At 36.9% G+C, this 20516-nt stretch overlaps 1 protein-coding gene across 2 annotated transcripts in view; it reads right to left on the bottom strand.

Moving 5' to 3' along the window:
• LOC149169778 (callose synthase 3-like) overlaps positions 1 to 20516 on the bottom strand; it is an 88490-nt gene that overhangs the window by 41032 nt on the left and 26942 nt on the right. For both annotated transcript variants that reach the window (XM_089428812.1, XM_089428813.1), the window contains exons 6-8: positions 1630 to 1749; positions 1430 to 1545; positions 1149 to 1232 (exon numbers count right to left, since the gene is read on the bottom strand). In XM_089428812.1, coding sequence (XP_089284938.1) covers positions 1149 to 1232; positions 1430 to 1545; positions 1630 to 1749 — 320 coding nt within the window. The remainder of the gene's footprint in view (positions 1 to 1148; positions 1233 to 1429; positions 1546 to 1629; positions 1750 to 20516) is intronic.

The raw sequence follows: 20516 nt of genomic DNA, 5'->3' as shown, positions 1-20516 counted from the left end.
CTGTTGAAATTTTCTGAAGTGTAATTATTCAATGATAGCAGTGGCATAAAATACTTGCTGAAAATCATTAGGAAGTAATTCCCTGGCAGAAAATTGTATACTACTGCACTAGCCTTAGAATTTCAACTGAATGTCCTCTTTTTTGCCTGTTTTGGAAATTTAAATAACTTCCCCAACATATCAATGCCTTTCGAAGTTTTGACTACCAATATTCAAGGGGTAAAAGAGGAAGTTCGACCTATAATGAAATCGAATTAAAGTTTTCCAAAAAGATTGAAAGCAGGTACCAATTGTCTCAACCTATAAACCAACACAACCATTAAATAAAGTCATGTCTCTGTTCCTTGGTCTTGATTAAATAAAGTCATGTCTCTGTTCCTTGGTCTTAATTAAATAAAGTCATGTTTCTGTTCCTTGGTCTTGAAAAAGGAACCATCAAATAATCCTAGCAACCAAGTATGTCTTTAAGGCAATGACTGGTCTTTCATCTGATTGAAGTTTGAACCTCCAAGGCACTCTTCAAGAACCCAACTATCGCCACCATGAGACATAAGAATCAATGCAATCAGCATTGGAACCACCAAAATAAATGAAAAGAATGACAATCATAAATTTTTCCTATTATTTCTCCCACGAGCCAACTAAGTAAAAATTCTCAGGGGTCACCGAAGCATGGATGTTTCGGGGGCAAGATTCCTTTTTTGATGGGAATGCCCCTTGTGCATTTCCGTGTGCTCACCTCAAAAGGAACTGTGAAGGAATATTCTCCCTCAAGTTTCCACATCCCTGGAGTGCATCCCCTACCCTTGGGAATGGATCCCAGTGTAACACTGCTTATAAAGCTCAACGCTACCAAGAAAAATGACCTCAACTGCCACCAGCTTAATGTTTAACACCAATGTTTAGACAATGAAAAAGAAAACATTTTTGATAATATATCCTGGAAAATACAACAGGAATATCAACAAACTTATAAGCTAAATAAAATTTTCTACAGTTCTAACCATATTCAATCACTTGTTATATTGTTTTAAATGTCAGTCAATAATGCTTTGACAGGTTATATATAAAACAGTTTGATTGCAATAGTTCATTCATAATACAAACATGCATGAAATTAATCAGCAACAAAGTTTTAGAGACCTTACTTAAGCGGGTTTGCTAGCAGACGCTGTCCAATGGTAACAAAACTAGTTTCTTGATTTGACATGAACCAAGCAAGCGACGAAACACTGCAACAATCACAAAAAAGATCACAACACAATACTGAATCTTGAAGTTATTGTCTGATAGATACTAGAGTTGAATTGGAATTTCTTAACATATTCAGAAACAAATTATATTGATTCACATACTATTCAACTTCTCTTTGCAATCTAAAAATATTCAGACCCTGAAATTGTGCAACGCTGATACTGCAAGAACTCACCTGCCAGTAAAGATATGCTCTCTAAGCCCCAGTATTGTCGGGGGTCGTACACCATGTTTCTTAAGAAATTCTTCCAACAAGTTTCTCATTTTGAAAGCTTCTTCTAGATAGTTGTCCTTCAATGTGTGTAAAAGTCAGTGTCCATTACGTAAACAAGCAACATATAAAAGATCTGGTCATTGTAGAGTAACTGGACATACCTGATTCATATCAATTGTTTGAAGAGCCTCTCCACGAGTGAAAATAATCGCATGATTCTGATTCTCTGGCTTCCCCTCACCAAGATTAGCTGGACCAGGTAGCTTGATACGGTATATTATCTGCACGACCACCATAAAACTATAAGCAAGTTTTGAAGCGTTAAAATCCAACAATCTTATCCTTTGACATTGTGTTTGGTTAAGGTATATTATAAATTAAGCCAGATCATCGTTACCATCTACTTTAATGGAAACACTGAACAACCACCACCTCCAGCATTTTCGACACAAATTTACACTTCTATGTCTAGGAAAAGCTTATAAGTGCTGCCCAGTTCTGTGAAGTTGTCACATGAGTCCCTATTGATTTGACAATATCATTATTCCAGGCTATATAACCAACAGTTCACAAATATTGAATGTAGAAAAATCTATATTTGGTTGTTTTTATGACATTTGATTGTTTTTAAATCCCAAACTCTCTTCCTACTAGGACGTGATGTAGAAAATTCTGATCCACTTGTTGATATGGATGTTTCTTATGATTGTGAGCTGAATTTGTCTACAGAGTTCGAACCAACTTCCTTCAAAGAAGTCGCTTCTCATGATGAATGAAAAGAAGAGATGCAGAAGGAATATGATGCTTTGATTAAGAATGGCACCTGGAAGCTAGTTGATCCTCCATTGGGAACCAAACCAATTGGTTGCAAGTGGATCTTAAAAAACAAGTATAAAGCAAATGGCTCACTTGACAAGCACAAAGCCAGGCTTGTGGCAAAAGGTTTTGCACAGAAGGAAGGGGTCAACTATGAGGAGACTTTTGCCCCTATAGCAAAAAGGGCTACCATCTGGACACTCTTTGCCTTGGCAGCACAAAATTGTTGGATAGTACATCAAATGGATGTAAAAACTGCTTTCTTGAGTGGAGAACTGAAAGAGAATGTTTTTATGTCCCAACTAGAATGATTTGTTGTGAAGGGTCAAGAACATAAAGTATGCAAGCTTGTAAAATCCTTGTATGGCCTCAAGCAAGCACCACGAGCCTAGTATGAGAAGTTAATTGAGCATCTTCTGAAACTCAATTTCAAACATTATAATCTTGATGATGCAACTTTGCTTGTCAAGAAAGTTGGAAAAACAGTTGTATATCTTGTGGTGTATGTAAATGATCTTCTGATGACAGGGAACAATGAAAGCTACTTTGCATCCATAAAGAAGGAACTGAGGAAAGGTTTTGAAATGACAGATTTGGGCTATGTTCACCACTATCTTGGTATTGAAGTAATCCAACATCCGAAGTTTATATTCCTCTCTCAAAAGAAATACAGTGGAGATCTGTTGAACAACTTAGGTATGATTGAGTGCAATCCTTTGACTACTCCAATGGAACAGAACATAAATCTCACATCCACTGAAGGAAAAGAATTTGAGGATGCAACAAAGTATAGATAGCTCGTAGGAAGTCTCAACTACCTGACTGCTACCAGACCAGACAATCTATTTGCTATTGGAATCCTCTCCAAGTTTATGCAAAAGCCTTGTGAGGGTCATTGGTTTGCTACAAAAAGAGTTCTAAAGCACTTGAAAGGAACTCAAGACTTTGGACAACAGGTGGGTGACTTCAGCTTGATTGGATACTCTGATTCAAGCTTTGATGGAGATAAAGAAACTGTGATATCTACTTCAAATTATGTTATGAGTCTTGGATCGTGAGTTTTTTCCTGGAGGTCACGCAAACAATCAGTTCCAGCAGATTCCACAACTGAGGCAGAATATGTGGCAGCAGCTAAAACAACGAAGGAAATTGTGTGGCTCAAGAAAATTCTGGAAGATTTGCAAGAGAAACAAGTGCATTCAACTCCTCTTTTGATTGACAACACTTTTGGGATAAAGTTGGCCAAAAATCCGAAGTTCCATGATCGAACGAAGCACATCAATACAAAATACCATCCGATTCGACATCATGTTGAGGCCAAAACAATCCACCTACGTCATTATTCCACAAATGAGCAGATTGCAGACATCTTCACTAAAGTGCTTGGAAGGGAAAAGTTTGAAAGATTCAGAATGATGCTTGGACTCACCAACATCCCTTTAGATTAAGGGGGGAATGTTGACACCTAATATTTGGGATTAGGTAAATCCATGTAAATATTGAAAATAGGTAGAAAAAAAAAAAAAAAATTGGAAGACGAAGAGACACTGGGAGATGAAACCCAGTAGTCTCCCTCTCCATGTATATATCTATGTTCTATCTTAATGCAAAAGTAACAAATTCATTCAAAGTTACCCTACTGCCCTAACACTTGAGGCCATCTAGATCTTGATTTTTGATGTCTTTTTGGTTCGAAAATGGATTGCACTCGATGTTATTTTGGTTATGTGCACCCTTACATGCTCTATAAATGAGAACTTTTGCTTATTTGTGTATAAATGGTTTGGATCCATATGGATGCACATGAATATATGTGGTTTTCTTTAAAATTTGAATATTTTATGTGTTTTTGGTTGACCGGTTTTTTAGTCTGGTGTTTTTACTGGTTTCGGTCCAGTTCTAATCGATTCTTGGTACAAGGGGTCTACTGATTCGATGACCGATCCATTTCTAATAACATTGCTCTGTAGGATACTTGGAAAATTGTTAGTGCTCATATGTGGCAAGTTAGTGTAATAATCACTTTCAGTAATAGTTGTGTTTATTTCTTGATGAAGGAAGATCCATAGATGTAAGATTTATTGTTAATGTTTCGGAGCCACCAACCAGGCTCATTGTCAAGACATGAAAAAGATGAAGAGCAAAGGTAAAAATTAATCGCAGATAGACCAACAAGAATAATTTGATCATGATACCCCAAGGCCAACTAGCGACATTAATTAATTGAAAATATATGATGAATAAGGGTATATTAATGTTTATTAAAATTAATTTTAAGGGTTTATTACATTAATGTAGTATTAATATATGTATTAATGTAATCCTCTAATTGTAATCAATAGATTGGAGTATTTCTTGTAAATTAAATCCCCCTAATAAATGTATATATAATAATAAATACTATATAATAAGATTTGAATGTTAAGTGTGTGTGTGTGTGTGTGTGTCTATATATTATGAAACCACCTGTCAATCACACACAATATCCAACGCTGCAACTTCACCATGAGGTACATATAATAATTTTTGGATCTAAGTGGACCAACCTAGAAAGTAATGGGCAAATTGGCATTTCTGATAAAGATTCCATCCAAATTTCGGGCTTTAATCTCGTAATTGTGTAACCTCCCTAGGTAGGAGTGGCTAACAGATGACCCTATGAGGTGTTTCTAGCCCCTAAGGGGAAAGACTTGTCCTTGGTCCATCCTTCGATTGATAGGTGCCATGTGAATAATGATGGAACAAAGGGAAAAAGACTTCATGGCCATGTGCCATGGTCAAAGGGACCAGCCTAATGGGGATCCACATCCTGGGTGTATAGTTATGAGGAGTGAGCAATAGTAAGATGCATGAGCTACCAACTCGGCCTTTGTTTTTCCACCCCTCTTATGCCCTTTACCTTTTCTTGATTTTTCTTTGTATCACTGCTCATAGCTCGAGGAATGAGAGCTTGCTTCGTGTGATGTACAGCAGTTGTTCATCCCCTTGATGATAGGGTTGTTCATCGCCCATCAAGGTTTGGGACATGCAATGGTTCCTTTTTCTTATAATGATAGGTCAACATTGGCCCAAGAGCTAGGTGATGGCCATAATGAGTGAGCTAGAGCTCATGCTTGGCTTTTGCCCATGTGTTAATTTGAATGTCCCGACCATATTTTGCATTTGATTTTTCTTTTGTTTTGTTTGTGGCCATCATATGCTCCCAAGGCAAATTTCTAGGCCCTACCCAAGCATGAGGATATATCAGTGCCATGTCCCAATGAACCAATGGTCAATTGAACCCGAAGAAAGGAGGTGGATTATAGGGCTCATGACATCAGACAAAAAGTAAGGGGAGAGATGGGACTATTGGAAAATGTAACTAGTTTCGGTCTTCATAATTGTCATTGTACTCATGTCAATATGTATATATATATATTATGTTACAAGAAAAATACGAAAGAAAAATATTATTTTTAAGCATGGGTTTCATGCTTCATTTTATTCGTCATCTAGGTCAAGCATGCATTTCATGCTCCTAGGGTTTATCATGTCAAAAGAATATTTTTCGTGAGTCAAAAGAGTCCTTGTCAACTGTATAATACCCTATTGGGCAATATGTAACATGCAAAAGATATTATTTTGAGTCTAGAAAATCATTATGAGACTCCAAGCACAAGTCAGCCCTACCACCAAGAAGTCGGCCTAGAGAGGGGTATTCAACCTCATGAAAAGTCTATATATAGAAGCAACTTCAACATCTCTTACCACCAATTCGATCAACAATTCAAAGAGTTTGATATCAAGCAAGAAGACAAGCGAAGAAAGCTAGAAGACCAAGCGAAAGAAGGAGACCTAATTTCTATCTACTTTTGTCCACACGTGCGAGGGTTAGGTTTTCTACAGACCGAGAATTTCAGATCCAAGTTGCAAGAGGGCCAAAACTCTGTTTTGACCTAGCATTGACTCTTGTTGACTTTGGAGATATTGACATGCTTGAGGAAGGAATTCTTGGAAGGTTGTAACGTGCCAAAAAGGAAGGATCTCTACTGTTCCAAGGGACCAAAGTTGCAGATCTAAAGTAGAGGGCTGAAATTCTGAAGTGACGTAGATATGAAGTGGTTTGACCTTTGTTGACTTGGTCAAACTTTGACTTATTTGGAAAAGATTCTTGAAGGGTTGACTTGGTGCTTGGAGGAGTACTTGGTCTATGGTTTTGGGTCTTGCCTTTCTCACTTGAAGCAGTCTATACGAAGAGGAGATTATTTCTAGGTTTTCCCCTTGGACAGGTTTTTCCCTAGCTTGGAGCCTACTTCTTGTGTCCATTGTCTTTATTGTTTTGCTCTTAGTAACTGTTTGATGAAAAGATTTAATAAATAAACATTAGCAGATAACTAAAGTTCACAAGCAATTATTAAGGTTACAGAGAATTTGAATTAATAGTTTCCCTACAACATTCTCCAACATGGTTTCAAAGCTAAGGTGAAAAAAGAGAAGGTAGTTGGAAGATCATATTGTCAACATAAGAAGGGATTACTTTTCAAGAGGATTCATTTGCAAAAGGACACAAGGAAAGAAGAAGAAGACTAATTGACCTAGCAATAAGATTACTACATCAAACTTTCATCAAAGATCTCATCATCTCAACAAGGGTCAAGACCTCACCATCATCTTGAAGCATCAAAGAATCTTGGGATCATCATTCTCTCATTTAAGATGTTTGAAGACACTATTGTTGCAGGGATTCTAGAAGTCATCATTCTAGGGCATCTTTGAAATCTCTTTAAAGGTCTTGAAAGCATCAAGATAGTTGGAGACATCACCAAGAAGCAGGACTCTTGGTTGACAAGTGTCATATTATCTTATATGTCTCAATCTACAGATCATATGGCTACATTTTGCAAGGAAAGAAACAAGCGCCTTGGATCAACAAACATCCTAGCATGGAAGAAGAGGATTGACTTGGCACTCACAAAAAAGGAAGTCATCGAATATGTCTTTAGTGAAGTGGTTGTACCAGACAAAGAGAAGACTCAAGAGTTGGCAGAATACAAGAAGGGAGAAGTAAGAGCACAAAGGATCATTGTTGAATCCATTAACGATCATCTTATTCCTTTACTGTTGATTTGAAGACATCCAAGGCTATGTATTATAAGTTGGTAATGTCGTACTCTATAAGTACATCAGGTCAAAAGATTTCCTTGAGAAATTAACTATATACAATAAGGAAGTCAAAGGATGAAGACATGGCCACTTATCTTATGAAGATCTCAAAAATAAGAGACCAGTTGCAAGGGCTTGAGGAAATTGTTTCCAATTCTGAAATGACTATTTGTGTATTAAATGCTTTGCCACCCGATTGAAGCAGTTTTGCAACTAGTATCTACTCTAACAAGGATACTACACCTTTTGATGAGTTATTGGCTCAATGTATCTTGGAAGAATCTAAAATAAAGGCAAAGGATGGCACCGAATCAAATGAAAATTCTCAAGCCTTTGTTGCAAGATACATGAAGAAGAAGAAAGTGATGTTTGGAAAGTCCAAAGGAAAGCCAGATATGTCCAAGATCCAATGCTTTGGATGCAATGAGTATGCACACTTTAAGAGGGATTGTCCAAACAAAATGAACAAAAGAAAGGAAAGAAGTGAAGCTCACATAGTTGAAGAAAAGGGAGAACCTAAGAAGAAGTCGAAAGGAGAAGATCCCAAGGATCTTTACTATTGAAGGAAGCTACATCTCTACCAGGTTCTTTGTGCAATTTGTCTTTCTTTTATTAGAAAGTAAAAAGTAGAATAGCATGCTTGTTGCATTCTCTAGAAGTGTCTTGATTTTTATAAAGCATGGCACCGTAGAAAGAAGCATATGATAGTAGAGGAATTAGAGTCTACATGATCAAGTTGCTTTGGTAGGAATCATCCAGCTTACAAGAATGAGAAGAATGGGACCATATTGCATATTATAGTTCATCTGATCATTTTCTAACATAATGTGCAGTGATTTTGCAAAGAGGGATCATCAACATCCTATAAGAACCATCATTTTGGAAGGTTCTTGGAAAGAGCATTATAACATGACTGGTATATATTCCATCCAGTATGGAAACAATACTCTTGAGGGATGAAGGAATGCAGATGGTCAAGTTACAATATGAAAGGCATAATAAAAGTCTTTTTCTTCTTAGAAAAGAAACCTATTTTTGACAAGGAAGCTCGCTTAAGAAAGAATGGCTAGATAGTTGTATGGAAGCAAACGCATGCATATTTTAAAGTAATTCTTCTCTAGGGTAGGATTCGTATCTACAAGAATCTTACAGAAAGAGTTGGTTATACAAGTGTGCTTGGTAAGCCTTCCATATGGTTACATAATGCTTGAAAGAAGAAATTTGGCATGATTTGGAATGACTAGAGATCACGATTCTCTCGCAAGATAGCATGGCATAAACAAAAGATATTGATCAACATTTGGCATGTTCTCCGAAAAGAAAACAAAAGAGTTGAAAATGAAAACTCCACGAAAGAAGAAATTGTAGCTTCTTGGTCAGCGTGTTCCATGGGCACTTTGATTACAAAGTATGGAGAAGGATCTTTAGTAAAAAGATAAAGATAGACCATGCAAAAGGATGTTGATCTCAGAGTCCAAAGAGCCTATAATAATAACGTAAATAATGATATTAATGTCTTGGTATTGGTTATCTAGTTAACATAATGTTTTACTACCTAGAAGGATATTGCATAAATGCATAATGATAGTTTAGGCAAGCTCAATTGTTGGTGTTAAACTCAATTCAAAGAACATATGGATTAAGCAAATGGTCAAGATGTTTACATCATCATCTTGGAATTGAAAGGTAGCAGTATAAGAGAATAACTTCATGTTAATGAAGATCACTTTCACGTTTAGAGGGAGCTATGACAGGCTCAATATCATGCCTTCATTGATTATCACTAGAGGAAAGTGATATAAAAGGTTGATGGCCTGAACCCTGTCACAAGGTTAAAGGAAGAGGATGGCTTCATAATATCTAGGAAGGTAGAAGCTCAATATGATGAGAAACAAAAAGAAAGGACGAGCCATGCAACCACCATTGCCATGAAGAACTCATAGTTTATACACTTACGAAGACAAGCTAAAGAGATTGTGGTTATGACTTCCCAATTGAAAGGAAGTGAAAGAATCTCTTCTATGATTTAAAGAGAGAAGTTTCCTTGAATGATCGAAAAGGAGTGAGGATCAAATGCCTAATCAAGAGGGAATGACGATCTCCTCTTTGGTTGAGAGGGAGTGATGATGGATATCACATTTGTATTCTCTTCTTCATGTGTCATGCACTAGGCCAAGACTAAAAGTCGTACGTTTAAGTGAAGACCATGGAGGGAAAAGGGTGGATGGAGGATTGTATAAGCATCTGAGATTAATACTTCTTGAGGATATAGAAAACAAGATAGGAAGTATTCTTGTTGATCGACACTCTTTGAGGATTGGACAGGTATCCAAGATAAGAATGGTCGAAGAGGATCGCTATTCTTTGAGATTGGGAATCTAAGACAAGAATAGTCCTAAAAGGACATACCTAGTGAACATTTGGATTGGGTATGTACCCTGAAGAGGAGAGGGTATGTACCTTGAAGAGGTAATGTGGTATCTCACATAAAGCCTCCCAACATTATGCTCTGATATGAGAAGAGCTTGTCAAGTTAAGGCCTTATTATGTTGATAATGTTGGTCAAGATGTTGATGGTTAAAGATGGTTTACCAATCTGACTATTCTTATGAAAACTCTTCAATTTGAGAATATCCTTGTACCAGGTGTAGAATTATGAATACCTCCCTGGTTAAGAGGGAGTATTGGAAAATGTAACTAGTTTCGGTCTTCATAATTGTCATTGTACTCATGTCAATATGTATATCTTATGTTACAAGAAAAAGAAGAAAGAAAAATATTATTTTAAAGCATGGCTTTGATGCTTCATTTTATTGGTCATCTTGGTCAAGCATGCATTTCATGCTCCTAGGGTTTATCATGTCAAGAGAATATTTTTCTTGAGTCAAAAGAGTCTTTGTCAAATGTATATGACCCTACTAAGTCTAGAAAGTCCTTATGAGCCTTCAATCACAAGGCGGCCCTACCAACAAGAAGTCAGCCTAGAGAGGGCTATTCGACCTCATGGAAAGCCTATATATAGAAGCAACTTCGACCTCTCTTACCATCAATTCAATCAGCAATAAGAAGAGTTTGATATCAAGCAAGAAGAGAAGCAAAGAAGGCTGGAAGTCAAGGAAGAAGAACAAGTGGAAGAAGGAGACCTAATTTCTATTTATTTTTTTCCACATGTGCGAGGGTTAGGGTTTCTACAAACCAAGAATTGCAGGTCCAAGTTCCAGGAAACCGAGAATTTCCTATTCAAGTTGCAAGAGGGTTGAAACTCTATTTTGACCTAGCTTTGACTCTCGTTGACTTTGGAGACATTGACTTGGAAGGTTGACCCCTGCCAAAAAGGGAGGATCTCTACTATTCCAAGGGACCGAAGTTGCAGATCTAAAGTAGAGGGCCAAAATTCTGAAGTGAAGTAGATTCGAAGTGGTTTGACCTTTGTTGACTTAGTCAAACTTTGACTTGTTTAGAAGAGATTCTTGAAGGGTTGACTTGGTGCTTGGAGGAGGACTTGGTCTATGGTTTTAGGTCATGGCCTTCTCATTTGAAGCAAATTCTATAAGAAGAGAAGAGAGTTTTTCTGGGTTTTCCCCTTGGAAGAGTTTTTCCCTGGCATGGAGCCTACTTATTGTCTCCATTGTGTTTATTGTTTAGCTCTTAATAATTGTATGATGAAAAAATTTAATAAAGAAACATAAGCAAAGAACTAATGTTCACAAGCAATTATTAAGGTTAAGGAGAATTTGAATTAATAGCTACCCTACTACATTCGCCAACAGGGACTACGTTATCTCAATCGAGATTTCTCAAGTAGTGCCCTTTTTAAAGCCATGGGCCATTATGGGAGGTCCCACTAGACTAGGGTCGAAAATTGACCCCCCCATTTAAGGTGAGAGAACAAGACTATGATCAAAGCCATTTCTTCTTCGAGGTTAACCCATAATCCATGCCAAATGCCCAAATACAAACAAGCATAAGCACCCGAATGCAAAATGAATAAAGTACCTTTGGGGTCAAATACCCACCTTCCAACATGTGCTCTTGGCAAATGGGCGGGCAAACAAATGATTGATGCAAGTGGCACAGATATGATTGCCACATCACATCGGCTACTTGGTGGCTATGAGGGATTGTTGGTTGTCGGCTAGAAGAAATCAATAAGAGAAAAGTTTCTCCTAGGGGTTACCCACTTTTGGTGGGTAACAAAGCAGAAACATCATAGGTGATGCCAATGTTGATAGAAAAAAATGCAATCAAGGAGGATCTTGTTGTTAAACAACAAAATGCAGTGATTGTCCAATCAAGCAAGGAACATACAGAAATTCAAAAATCCAATAGAAACGGAAATACAGGAAAAGGATAGTCAAACAGCAAGGAATGGCAAATAGGGAATTCAAATGAGAACAAGGATATTGTTTTTGTATTGATATTATGCCACATACTTAGAAAAGTTTATTCTTTATATTGAAGATTGATAAGGACATTAAATGACATTTTGAGTAATATAAATGCCTTTGGAAAGTTCTCTAAGTGTTGGCATAAATAGAGTAATTGGTGAAATGACATTAAAAAACCAAGGTGAGGGCGGGGGTGTAAATTGTAGTGTCACATGGGCCAAGGAATCCACCTCATAAAGAAATTATAAACTCATGCTAAGTTAGGAAATAGATTGTTGATGTAATGTAAGAGAGTCATGTAAACACATCCTAAGTTCAAAGTCAAAGTAATCAAAGGTTGAGAGCTTATGTAATGTTAATGAGTTTAAAGTTGAAAGACGGTCATTCAAAGTCTATGTAATAAAAAATAATTATGTAATGTTGTCTTCTTGCAATTCGAATTAGAAATGTTATTTTTTTGGAGACCAAGTTAAGCTGACTGAAATGAGTTTGGAACGAAGTAAAGTCCAAGCTAAGCTAAAGTCATCAAAATTGTCAAAGTCAAAGGTGAAGTCAAGATAGTGAAAATCAAGTCAAAATGAATAAAAAATCTATTTCGATTAGACAATAAGGGTACATGGCAGGTGCTACTTTATATCCAAAACTTAAATTCATTGCGATAGTCAGGAAAGTTGTTAATTTTATAGCATCAGAAGGTCTTTTGCATAGGCTTGTGTCTCGCATGCAAGAGAAGTTGTCCTCTTTAGGTGGTTGTTTAAGAGGAGAAACTCGTATAATTTCCTTCCTCTATTTAACTCAAGAAAAACACACTAATTAATGTCATTAATTAGTGTTCACAAATTGGGCAAATTTCTACAGATAAATATTTAATTATTTAAATGACTTAGATCTAATCTCAACCATTGATCTAAGTGGCCTAGGATGTAATCCTAACCCTCTATCATTTCGGAGATTGGGGATCAGGGATTCTCAATTTGAAATTATAAAGAGAACCTAAGAAAGAGGATAAAGACACACATTGCATTGTTGAGGAAGTAATTTTCTCATGAGGAAGAGGCTTGAATCACTGAGCAGAAAGAGCAAAAGTGTGCAACAGATTCTTTGAAGGACAATTTGAGAGGCCAAGATTATGAAAAAGAGTGGACTTTTTGGACAAGGTCGAGTCTGTTAGCAATGGTTGAGATATCCAGTGAATGCCATGTGTGGGAGGAAGCCAAAATTTTCCAAGGGCATAGTTGTACAAGTGGACGTCGATAAACTTCCAAGACTGATTTATCTTGCATAGCATCCATTTTCAAGCAGCCAAATTCTTCCTTGGGCCAAAAATCTTAGGGTTTGTTACAAGTTCTAATATTTTTGTATTTTCCATGTAATTTCTCTATGGTTGCCTAAATTTTCCAGATTTCAATATAAAGTGAAGGGAGATTTATTGGGTTGAATTTCTTTTGTCTTGTGGTGATTTCCTATTTATTTTTCCACTGCAAATTTGTTGTTCAACACTCGAGAACACAAACGTATCTATTTTCATAGTTTTTGATTTTATTTTGGTTAAAATAATTTTCTACATATAAATAATTGTGGGAAAATAAACCATATCTAGTGTTAAAAGTTCAACATGGAATCAAAGCACCTAGAAACTTTGAAGAAAGGGAGATCAGTTACATCAGGGTCATAACATCAGATTTTTTGTTATGTAACCAGCTCGCAAAATAGAAGAAAAGATAGATCCACAACTTCAAAATCAGCCTCTTCGATGGGGCAACCTCCATTACATTACACAAAATGAATAATTATTCGATGATACAAATGACAAAACCTCATTTCTATATATAGGAGTCTAAGGGGTCACAATATAATAAAAGCCGACATAACAATAATAATATAAGGGCACAACAATAATAATAGTGGGCTTCTATTGGGCACAATAATAACAATATGGGGACAGTAGGGGCACCACAATAACAATTAGGGCTACAATGACAATAATAATGGGGGAATCACTAGTATTATAAGGACCTAACATGCCCCTCTCCTTCAAAAAAGTGTTGCCCTTAACGCTTGAGTAGTTTGGATGCTTCTGAATAAAATTCTCATGTGGAATCTTTAACGGGTAAGTTCTTCCACTTGATGAGATACTCTGAAATTGATCGATTTTGTAGTTGTCGAGTTCTTGTTTCTGTGACTGCTTCAAGTTCCAATATGATTTTTCCTTCCTCGTCAAGTTCTGGAAACATTGTTTGAACTGAGAGTTTGTCACCTATAACCTTCTTTAAGCATGAAAGATGGAAAACTGAGTGCACTCAGAAAGCTGCAGGAAGCTCCAATTTGTATGCCATAGTACTAATCTTTTGCAACACCTTGTATGGACCATAATACTTTGGTGATAATTTATTATCCTTCTTAGATTGCTTGAGGGACATTTGTTTATATGGTTGTAGTCATAGGAATACCTAGTCACCTACATCAAAACTTCTTTCGTTGCGATGTTGATCTACCTGTTGTTTCATTCTATTCTGCGCCAAAGTGAGGTTATCCTTTAAGAGCTGGAGAACTTGTTGTTGATGCTCGATGTGATCTTCCATTGTTTGAACCTTAGAATTTTCTCTTAAATATGATGTGATGGATGGTGGATGATATCCATAAAGTGCCATAAATGGGGTCATTTTTGCTGTGATATGGAAGGAAGTGTTAAACCACCATTCAGCCAAAGGCAACCATTTGACCCATTCTGTCTGTTTATTAAATATAAAGCAACGAAGATATCCTTCCAAACATTTCTTTACTATCTCAGTTTGCCCATCAGATTGAGGATGATAAGATGAGCTATGAGTTAACTAGGTACCAACACAAGAAAATAATTATGTCCAAAAATTTCCAATGAAAATGGGATCTATGTCACTTACAATAATCTTTGGGTTTCCATGTAGCTTTTGAATTGTTTCCATAAATGCAGTAGAAACTGTATTGGCTTTAAATGGATGCGATAATGCACAAGAGTGTGCATACTTGGTAAGTTTGTCAACTACCACCATGATGACACTCTTTCCTTCGAACTTAGGTAAGCCTGTGATAAAATCCATTGAAACCTCCTCCCAAAGTTGGCTTGGAATGGATAAAGGTTGTAATAGTCATGGGGTCTTAATTGTTTCAACTTTATTTTGTTGGCAAACTAAACATTCCGCCACAAACTTTTGAATATCCGATTTAAGGCCATCCCAAAAGAATTCATTTTTAACCCTGTGGTAAGTTTTTAAAATTCCCAAGTGACCTCCTAAGGGAGAGGTGTGCAATTCCATAAGAATATTGTGTTTGAGTTGGGATTCTTACATAAGTATAAGCGATCTTTGTAGTATTGTACCATAACGAATCATTTTTCCAGCTAAATGTATCAATGTACTGGGATCTTGTTGTAGCTTTCGAATGAGTGCCCACACTTCTTCGTCATTCTTCCATTCATCCCTTGTTTCGTTTATCCAATCTGGTTGGATAATAGAAATGGCGCAAAGCAATGCTTCCACATCTTCATCCTTTCTTGAGAGTGCATCTGCTAGAACATTTTTCTTCCCTTTTTTGTAGATGATTTCAAAGTCATAACCCAACATCTTTGTGACCCATTTTTGCTGCTCTTCTGAAGATAATCTTTGTTCTAAAAAGTATTTAAGACTATCATGATCCATTTTTACCTTGAAGTGTATTCCCATTAGGTAGGGTCGCCATTTCTGAATTGCATGTAGTATTGCCAACATTTCTTTCTCATAAATAGCTTTGTGTAAATACTTTCCTTTGATTGGAGGACTTTCCAAAGCAATGGGTTTTTCTCCTTGCATTAAAACAGCACCAATTCCACTTCCCGAGGCATCACATTCCACAATAAAGGTTTTTGTGAAGTCTGGCATAGCTAAGACCGGTGCTTGGCACATTGCCTCTTTAAGATGTTCAAAGGCCTTCGTTGCTTCTGGAGTCCATGAAAATGCATTTTTCTTCAATAATGTTGTTAGAGGTGTTGTTATTCGTCCATAATTCTTAACAAACTTGCGATAATACCCTGTCAACCCGAGAAATCCTCGCAAATGCTTTATGGATGTGGGGATTTTCCATTCCTTAATGGATTTAATTTTGCTAGGGTCTACTTTCACACCTTCATGAAATACAATATCACCCAAATATTCCACCTCTTGTACTCCAAAGAAACGTTTGGAGCTTTTTGCATATAATTGTTTTTCCTCCAATAGTTTGAGCACCTTGTCAACATGTTGAACATGATCCTTCCAAAATTTGTTGTAGATTAGTATATCATCAAAATATACTAACACAAATTTTCTAAGGAAGGGTTTGAAAATGGAATTCATCAAACCTTGAAATGTAGGAGGTGCATTGGTAAGGCCAAAAGGCATGAGCAAAAATTCATAATGACCCTCATGAGTTCTAAATGTTGTTTTTGGAATGTCTTCAGTCTTCATTCTGACTTGATGATACCCTGAACGAAGATCCAACTTGGTGAAGTAAATTGATCCATGCAATTCATCCAATAATTCATCAATGACTAGAATGGGAAATTTATCTTTAATAGTGAGCTTGTTGAAATCCCTATAATCCGGACACATGCGTCATGACCCATCCTTCTTGTGCACCAATACTACTGGAGCAGAGAAATAACTTTGACTAGGTTGAATTATACCAGCCTCTAGCATTTCTGCAACCATGCGTTCAATTTCACTCTTTTGGGCATAGGGATATCTGTAAGGCCTGATGTTTGGAGGAACACTTCCTGGAATCAAATGAATAGCATGATCATGATCACGAATAGGTGGGAGGCCTTTTGGGGTCTCAAATATCTTGGAATGATTGTCGAAGACTTTTTGGAGATCTAGAGAAATAGATGATTTCAATGTGGGAACCTCTAGCGAACATAATTGTACAATTACGCCTCATTGTTCCTTCTTTAGAAACTTTGTCATTCCGTTACAGTTGATTACCTTTCCCAGTTTCCCTGTGATACCCCTTAATTCAACTTCCCTTCCTTTTGAAAAAAATTTCATGAAAAGTTCTTGAAAATTAAAAGTTATTGTACCCAAAGATTGTAGCCATTGGACTCCTAGTACAACATCAGTACCACCCATTGGAATGGTAATCATTGGGCTATCCAATACATATTCTCCCATGGATAGCTTGATATTATGGCACTTTCCAGAGCAATTTATGGTTCCTCCACTTGCAACCATCACTTGACACTCTGGTGTTGGATATAAGAAGCAATTCCATTCCTTAGCTATCTTACAATGAATAAAATTATGGGTACTTCCCGAATCAATCAACACTATTACCTTTTTCTTCTTGATATGTCCTTCTATCTTGATAGTTTGAAGAGTGGTAATTTTGGCCAATGCATTACAAGATATGGTAGGATTTGTTTCTTCTTTTTCTAGGGTTTGTTCCTCGTGTATATCCTCTTCTTTTGACGTTTCTTGTTCATTTTCCTCCTCTTCACAATCTATGTAAAATAGTTTCTTCTCAGCACACTTATGCCCTTTAGTGTATTTGCTATCATAATTGTGACAAAGCCCTTTTGCTCTTTTTTCTTCCAATTGTTGTGGTGCCAACCTTGTAGGTAGTGGAAGGCTAGGGGCAACAAAACTTCCATCTTTATAGTTGTGAGTGGTAGGCTTCCTTGTTGCCATAATTTTGTTTTCCATTTTTCTTACCAACCTAAATGCCTTCTCCAATGAATCAGGTTCCCAAAGGCGAACCTCATGTTGGATGTTATCATTTAAAGTCCCTATGAACACATCAATCCTATGCTGCTCAGGAATATCTTTTACCCTTATATTCAATTTTTGGAAGTCCTCATGTACTCCATCATTGAACCCTTTTGTTTGAGATTTATTAATTGGCTAAAAAAAGTGTTGCTTTTTGTATCATCATAACGTGCTATCATTTCTTCTGTAAAAATTTCCCAAGTGACAATTTGTTTACGAGAGCAAAGCCCTCGATACCATACAAACTGATTTGGTTCCAAATATAAAGTTTCAATGCATACCTTTTGTGTGTTTTGCACATTATGGAGATCGAAATATTACTCCATTTGTAGTATCCATGTTACGGGATCCTTGCCATCAAATTTCCTCATATTGATCTTTGGAACATGGTGGATCTTCAATCCACCGTTAGAGTCTATGAAATCATGATTAACATTTCTTTTGTTCTCATCATGAGTTTCCTTTACTACTCTTTCGCCATTAGTAAGCATTTCTTGTAGCAAATTTGTCAAATATGTCTTCAAATCTTCCATGTTGCCTTTAAGTTTTTCTTCTATACCATCCATCTTATAGCTTCCACGCCTTTCTTTAAATCATCCATCTTAGCTTCCATGCCTTTCTTTAAACTATTCATCTTAGCTTCTGTTACTTTTTGTGAGAGTGAATTTTGTTGCACTTGGTCTCCTAATTTTGATATATCATGTTGCATTTATTCCTCTTTTACATGAGTCATGCTAGAGATTTCAGGTTGCTTACTAGGTGTCTCCATTTTCTTTCTTTGGAGCATCAATTAATGATAATAATGCTTCATTATGCCCTTTGAATTCCTTCAAACTAATTTTCCAAACAAAACTTATGCAAAAATTTTAAAAAACTGAACACATTTTTTCACTTTGTAGGAGCTCAATATTGAATCTGTTGTATCTCTGTAATTTCGGATCCCCAAGGTCTTAAATTGCATCCTGCGGTATCCCTCTGAGTCCTCTTTCCAACCCTACAAGTCTGATCATGATTGGATTCTCCAAGGAAGAGTTATGCTAAATCTCTCACGATGACCTGATTATAGACTGGTTCAGTAGAACAAACTTGTACGAAGTGCCACATGTCACTTTTTCAACCTTAGGACCTAAAACCGATACACAAAAAACTACAAACCGTCCTCTTTCTATAAATTTTTACGAAATTTCAATATGATGCTCAGAGAGAAAGTTATGATGATTTTCCCCAGGTCACCTATTTGAGATATAATTCGGGAGCCTGCAAAAACCCTAACTTCCTTGGATCCTATCTCCGAAAATATAGCGAGAAAATATCTGAAATTTGGACCCGAGGTTCATCGAGATTTCGGCTCAAATGGGTTTTAATTTCAACTTCTGAAACATCGTAGAAAAAAAGTTATAGTGAAAATGCCACGATGACCTGTTTGGAGCAGCAAAACCCTAGAATCCAAACCTCTAATACCAAATGTTATGTAACCAGCTCACAAAATAGAAGAAAAGATAGATCAACGACTTCAAAATCAGCTTCTTCGAGGGGGCAACCTCCTTTACATTACACAAAATGAATAATTCTTCGATGATACAAATGACGAAACCTCATTTCTATATATAGGAGTCTAAGGAGTCACAATATAATCAAAGCCGACATAACAATAATAATATAAGGGCACAACAATAACAATAGTGGGCTTCTATGCGACACAATAATAACAATATGGGGACAGTAGGGGCACAACAATAACAATAAGGGCTACAATGACAATAGTAAACAGGGAATCACTAGTATTATAGGGGCCTAACATTTTTATTTCTAGCAAAATGGTTTTGCGTTTAAAGTTTTGATATGAGAAAAAATGACCACTACTAGTTTGAGATTTGAAGATCCACTGCAAGGGGCATCTAATTTCAATCCATGGAAGGAGAGAATTTCACTTATTCTCATGGAGAACAACCTATGGAAATTTGTTGATAATCATACACAACCTCCTTCGAATACTACAACACAGGCCACTCACAATTTGAAGGATGTGAAAGCTAGATGCATCATTTTAGATGCTGTGAAGGATCATGTGATCCCTCACATATCAAGAAAGAACACTTCCCATGAGATGTGGACAACTTTGACAAATGTGTACTAGAGTATAACTAGAACTGAAAAATGGTGCTGGCAGAGATGTCGAGAAACACCAATATGAATAGATCACACATGGTGGCGTCATACCTCACTAGGATTTAGCAAGCTCAAGATGAGCTTGCACCTATTGGGGAAGTTGTGGCAGAGAATGAGATTATTAAGATAGCCTTGTGCAGTTTTTCAGCACCATGGGCTACCTTTGTAACAGGGATTATAGCACGTGACAAGCTTTCTAATTGGAATAGACAATGGGACGACTTCACTCAAAAGGAAATTTGGGAGGATTCATTGCCTAGTGGATAGCATAGGAGTTGAGATGAGGAGAACCTTGCACTTGTTGGTCAGGAAAAGAAGGGAAAAGCAAACGCCAAGTGGAAGAACTGCTTTGCAGGATAAAAGGAAGAAGGGCATGAGCAAAGTCAAGTGCTTTGCATGTCACAAATATGCACACCATGCAGGTCAATGTTCAAACAAGAAGAAGGGCAAGGCGAAGGCTACTACAGCTACATCTGCACATATTGATGAGTTAGCCAATAAATCTAAAAATGAATTTTCATTTGTGTCTTGTCTTTCTGGCACCAACACAAGGGGTGTGGTTAATGAGAGTGGACCATCTCCTCATATGACAAGATCTCATGACCTCTTCACCTGTATGGCTAAGGAGCACAGTGACCTACATGTGGAGCTTGGTGAAAACGCCAAGTATGCAGGAGAGAGTGTGGACAACATACAACTCCAACTGGATTTAAGGAATCCTATGGAGGTGAATGAAGTGTTATATGTATCAGGGCTTGAAAAGAACTTACTCTCAAT

The sequence above is a fragment of the Pinus tabuliformis genome, chromosome 4_2 (genome assembly GCF_031772625.1).
Source record: "Pinus tabuliformis cultivar Carrire ecotype Pingquan chromosome 4_2, CPIR1, whole genome shotgun sequence".
Lineage (NCBI taxonomy): Eukaryota > Viridiplantae > Streptophyta > Pinopsida > Pinales > Pinaceae > Pinus > Pinus tabuliformis.
This window is presented reverse-complemented; position numbering and strand designations above follow the sequence as displayed.